A 4,168-nucleotide genomic window follows, 5' to 3' on the forward strand; every position below is an offset into this window, starting at 1 on the left:
ACCGTCTTGAGACCACATGGAGGAAGTCGAGGGGAGACCTGAGCCTGATGACATTATTTGAAACACTGAATCAAGCTGGTGGGTGAAGGATGCTTATTCCTCACTGCTAATGTGACATCCATGAAAAGGACACCACTTTAATGCAGCATTCCTGGTTTCACTCTGCCCTCGATCATTCCCCTCCTGCAGGAATTCATCAGATGGGTCTGTTTGGGAAGAATAAACGGGGCGTTATACCCACGTCTTCCTCCTCTCACAGGCACCCACATTTTCCGTGCCAATTCTAGGAGAGGAATCTCTCTGGGAAGAGACCAGCTCTGGTCCAATGTTGCTGATGCTGGAGGTGTGAGTCTAATTCTGGAGTCTGGTATCAGAAAGTGCACGTGCCTGCAAAAATAAGGCACATCTCCCAACCTAGTTCTTACCAGCAACAAAGGCCCTCCTATTTTCAATTACTTGCATTATTTCTCCTTGTTTCCCCTTGCTTCACACTTCAGGCAAGGAAGATTCACTGGGTCCCTCAGAGATGTCATCACAGGCATTCTTGCCAATATCTCTTAGCTGTTCATTTAAGTAATTAGAGCATCCTCCCTCGTTCTCCTTCTCCCTTTTCTCATCTCCTTATTTTAAAATCTAAAGAATCCTACTTGATATAAGGATGAGGCTGAAGGTCTGCTATCCTGCAGGTAGAGGCTATAAGACCAAAAATTATACATGTCACCTCATCTGGACCCCCAAACTGCCCTAGCCCAGAAGACCTTCAGATCATATTATTATGAGTTGAAGAATTTTGGGGGAAAAAGGAGTGGAAACATAAACATTCAAAGCATTAAGAGCATAGGCTGACCAACATTTATTTTCTATGTTGAGAACTCGTGTTTAATTCAGGGTTCTTTTTCACACAGTGACTCCGTGTGGGCTGCACTCTGGGACACCTAGCCATCCGTGCAGTTTCGGGCCAGAACTTTATACTTTTCAAACCAGGGAATAACAAATACTGAGAAGAAGCAATCGATTTTCTGAAAAAGACAAGAAAACAAAATATAAAAAAGATCAACATGGAAAGAGGAAGGTGTAAGACAAGCAGATGGGGAAAATGACCCTGCCTCACCTGCCTCCAGTCCACAGGCGGGCCCATCTTTATTTTGATTTCAATGACTTGAGAGTGTTACTGCTGAAACCACCCCACAAAATGTCCTTCTGCTTGTGGTTAGAATTGGAGACTGGAAATCAAGTGTCCACCCGCCCACATCACCATGGTAACGACTGATGTTTCCTCTTCTTTTCTGCTCATGTGCTGTTCATACAGTGAACACACTTACCCTCACTTGGCTCCCTTTCTCTTTCCCTCCACCCACTCTCCCACCTCATCCCTCCTGCTTCCTTTCGCCTTCCTTCCACCCAACCCATCCCCTCTCCTTCCCTCCTGCTGTCCTTCCTTCCTTCCTTCATCCATCCGTCCGCCCATCATCACATCCTCTCCTCTCCCTTCCCTGTTCTATCTCAAGATCCCCTTTCTTCTCCACCTCCCTCTTCTCCCACAAGGAAAGATCAATCAATGTATTTTGCATATTATTTTCATTTCGTAGTGCGATTTTGCTTTCCTGCTCTCCGCTGGGAAGCCAGGGTGGGGATGAGGTGATGTGGCAGGCATAAAAGTTGACATTTCTCCTAAAGTAGAATTCAGAATATTAACCCCACAACTTAATCTCTCACAGTGATGAGACTCTCTAAGTTTACCTTACTGTTATCGTCAACTAGTCTTTTCGTAGATTTCATGATCTTCTCCAGGGAAGAAGAAAAACGTCTAACTTGCTAGATTTTGAAGACTTCTCCATGGAGGGGGGGGCCCGTGGATGGACGTGTGTTTGTCTTGAGAAACCTAAGCCATTAGAACTAGGGTGACCATGGAATCTATGAACCAAACCGGGACATGTTGTAGACAACTGGGGATGCTGTTAACAGTGACACTAAGAAGCTGGGCACAATCAGGACTGTTGTAGGCAAGGTGGGTCATGTGATCACCGTCATGTTAGTTCCTTTGGGTAAAGAGCAGAGATTTGCAGGGCCTGTAGGACTTGGGACCTTCAAGGCCCCTGAGCACGTGGGCCCACCTGACGCGTGTGCGTGTGATGGTCCACCACTTGCAGTGATGACGGCCCAGCCGGCTTCCCCGATGTGACAACACTGGGTGGGGACAAAGCCACTGTTGGGAGGTGGGCCTGCATCGGGCCACTTGCCTGCAGGCTTGTCCCCTCTCTGACCCACCCCACAACCAGTTGAACTATTTCTGAACGCATTTTCCCACCTCTTTCTCCTCCTCTTTGCCTAAACACTGCTGGATGAAAGAAACAGAGGCTGCAGCCCAGCGACCGTGTCTTACGTCAGCCTGAGGTTCAGATATTCAGTGGGTGCACCAACAAGGTCCCCCGGCTGCTAAAATATTATCATAATCAGCTACTTCTCTCGGGCCCAGAGTGTCCCCCCACTCCCCCGCAGCTCAGCCACCTTGGCTTCTCCCTCTGGACCCCCCAACTGCTTCATCATTCTTCCAACGACAAAGGAGCAGAGCACTGAGAAATAAGCTCTTTCTGGGTGACGTGACCAGTACCTTGTAGAGCTCGCCTTCCTGGAAGGAGCAGTTGTTCTCCTCCATCTTGAGGCAGATGGTCCGCCGCATCTCCAGGTTTATGCGATACTCCATGTGGTCAGTCACCTGTCGGAGGTAAGGACAGGGGGATAAAGGACCTCCTCTCCTTTGTCTGTAGCTTCTGGGGCTGGGGACTCCTAGTGTGGCGTCCCAGGTCGAGGGCCTGCACTGGACAGACCCGTGGGCTCCCCCCACCCCCTGTCTGCCTCCCGTGCCCCTTTCTGCCATTTGAGCAGAATTCCCCAGAAGCCACTCCATGGGCAAAGTCGCCCTTGGGTGACCCACGTGATGCTCACGGTTAGTAAAGGGCAGAGAGCAGCAGCCTAGACTCTGAGGGCCAGCCCGGCTCAGCTGTGGGTCCTGGCGCTGCCGCCCCACGTGGAAACAGCCCCCGACGTGCACACATGTGGTGCGCCTGGCACCCTGGAGACCCCTCACGCGGGGCCACAGGCGGCTCGGGCCCTCAGGCCGGGGTGTGTAGCCCTGGTCCTGGGTATCAGTTAAGCAGCTCCACTTCATCCACTCCAGGGGATTTCTGCTTCTCTTAAAACCTCCACTTTGGACTAAACGAGGCTGAGTTCACTTGCGTGGCCACCCCGAGCCTGCGGTGGCCTGGCGCGATGGGAGGGGGACACTAACCCTCTTCAGGACCTTGAGGACACGCGCAATCCGGAAGTTGTACGGGTCCTCGCTCTTCTTGTTGAAGTCCTTGGTCACGAAGTCCAGGGTGGTCACCACGACAGGATCTGACGCGGGCACCTCGCTGACACTTAGGAAGGTTTTCCTCCTTGTTTGGTAGGTGAGGGCCACCAGGGCCCCCATGATGGCCAGCAGCAGCCTGGGGCCCTGCTGGGTTCTGGCCATCGTGGCTCACCCTGCCAAGGCTGCTCTGCACAGACGGATTTAAGGCAGCCGGGGGACGCCCATGCGTGTCCTCCCTCGTTATCCGTAGCCGAGGCTGCGGGGAGATCAGGGCAGACTCGTGTTCTCCTCACAGGCCTCCGCATCTCACAGGCACACACACACCGAACTCCCCTCTCTCTATGGGGGGCTGCTGTCTCAGCAGCACAGACCCTCCTGCTGCCCCAGCATCTCTGGGTGGGAGCCAGGCCGGGGGTTTCTGTCTGCTGAGCTTGGCCCAGCCAGGCCGTGGGAGGCCTGAGCGGCAGGCAGGAAGCGATAAGCACTTGGGGGCGCTGGATCCCAGGGCGGTGGAGCGAGACGGAGCCCTGAACACCTCGTCCTCCTGTCCCTGTGATCTTCCTCAGACTTTCCTCTGGTCGTCCCCTCCCCACTCCCCGGGCTGGCTGGGATGCAAGCTCGCCCACAAGCCCAAACCTTGGCATCTTCCTCCTGCTAATATTTCTTAACCCTGGGAGGTAACTGGGCCTCCCTGGAGAAGCTGCTACTCCCCAGAAAACGGAGGGCGTGCCCCGTATGGGAAGCTTGCGGGTGTGGCCACAGCGCGGCTCTGTGCTCATGTCCTGCTGTCCCTGTGGATGCATCAGCCATGCTATC

The 4,168-nt window shown here is 53.2% G+C and overlaps 1 protein-coding gene across 1 annotated transcript; it reads right to left on the reverse strand.

The window, feature by feature from the left end:
• Positions 1-835: 835 nt before the first annotated feature.
• Positions 836-3,776, reverse strand: CST11 (cystatin 11). Its single transcript, XM_004329247.4, has 3 exons — positions 3,290-3,776; positions 2,612-2,716; positions 836-1,019 (listed from the first exon to the last, which is right to left on the reverse strand). Exons 1-3 carry the CDS (start codon positions 3,512-3,514, stop codon positions 936-938), a joined length of 414 nt encoding a protein of 137 aa, XP_004329295.3. The 5' UTR covers positions 3,515-3,776; the 3' UTR covers positions 836-935.
• Positions 3,777-4,168: the final 392 nt, after the last annotated feature.

Source organism: Tursiops truncatus, chromosome 15 (assembly GCF_011762595.2).
Source record: "Tursiops truncatus isolate mTurTru1 chromosome 15, mTurTru1.mat.Y, whole genome shotgun sequence".
NCBI lineage: Eukaryota > Metazoa > Chordata > Mammalia > Artiodactyla > Delphinidae > Tursiops > Tursiops truncatus.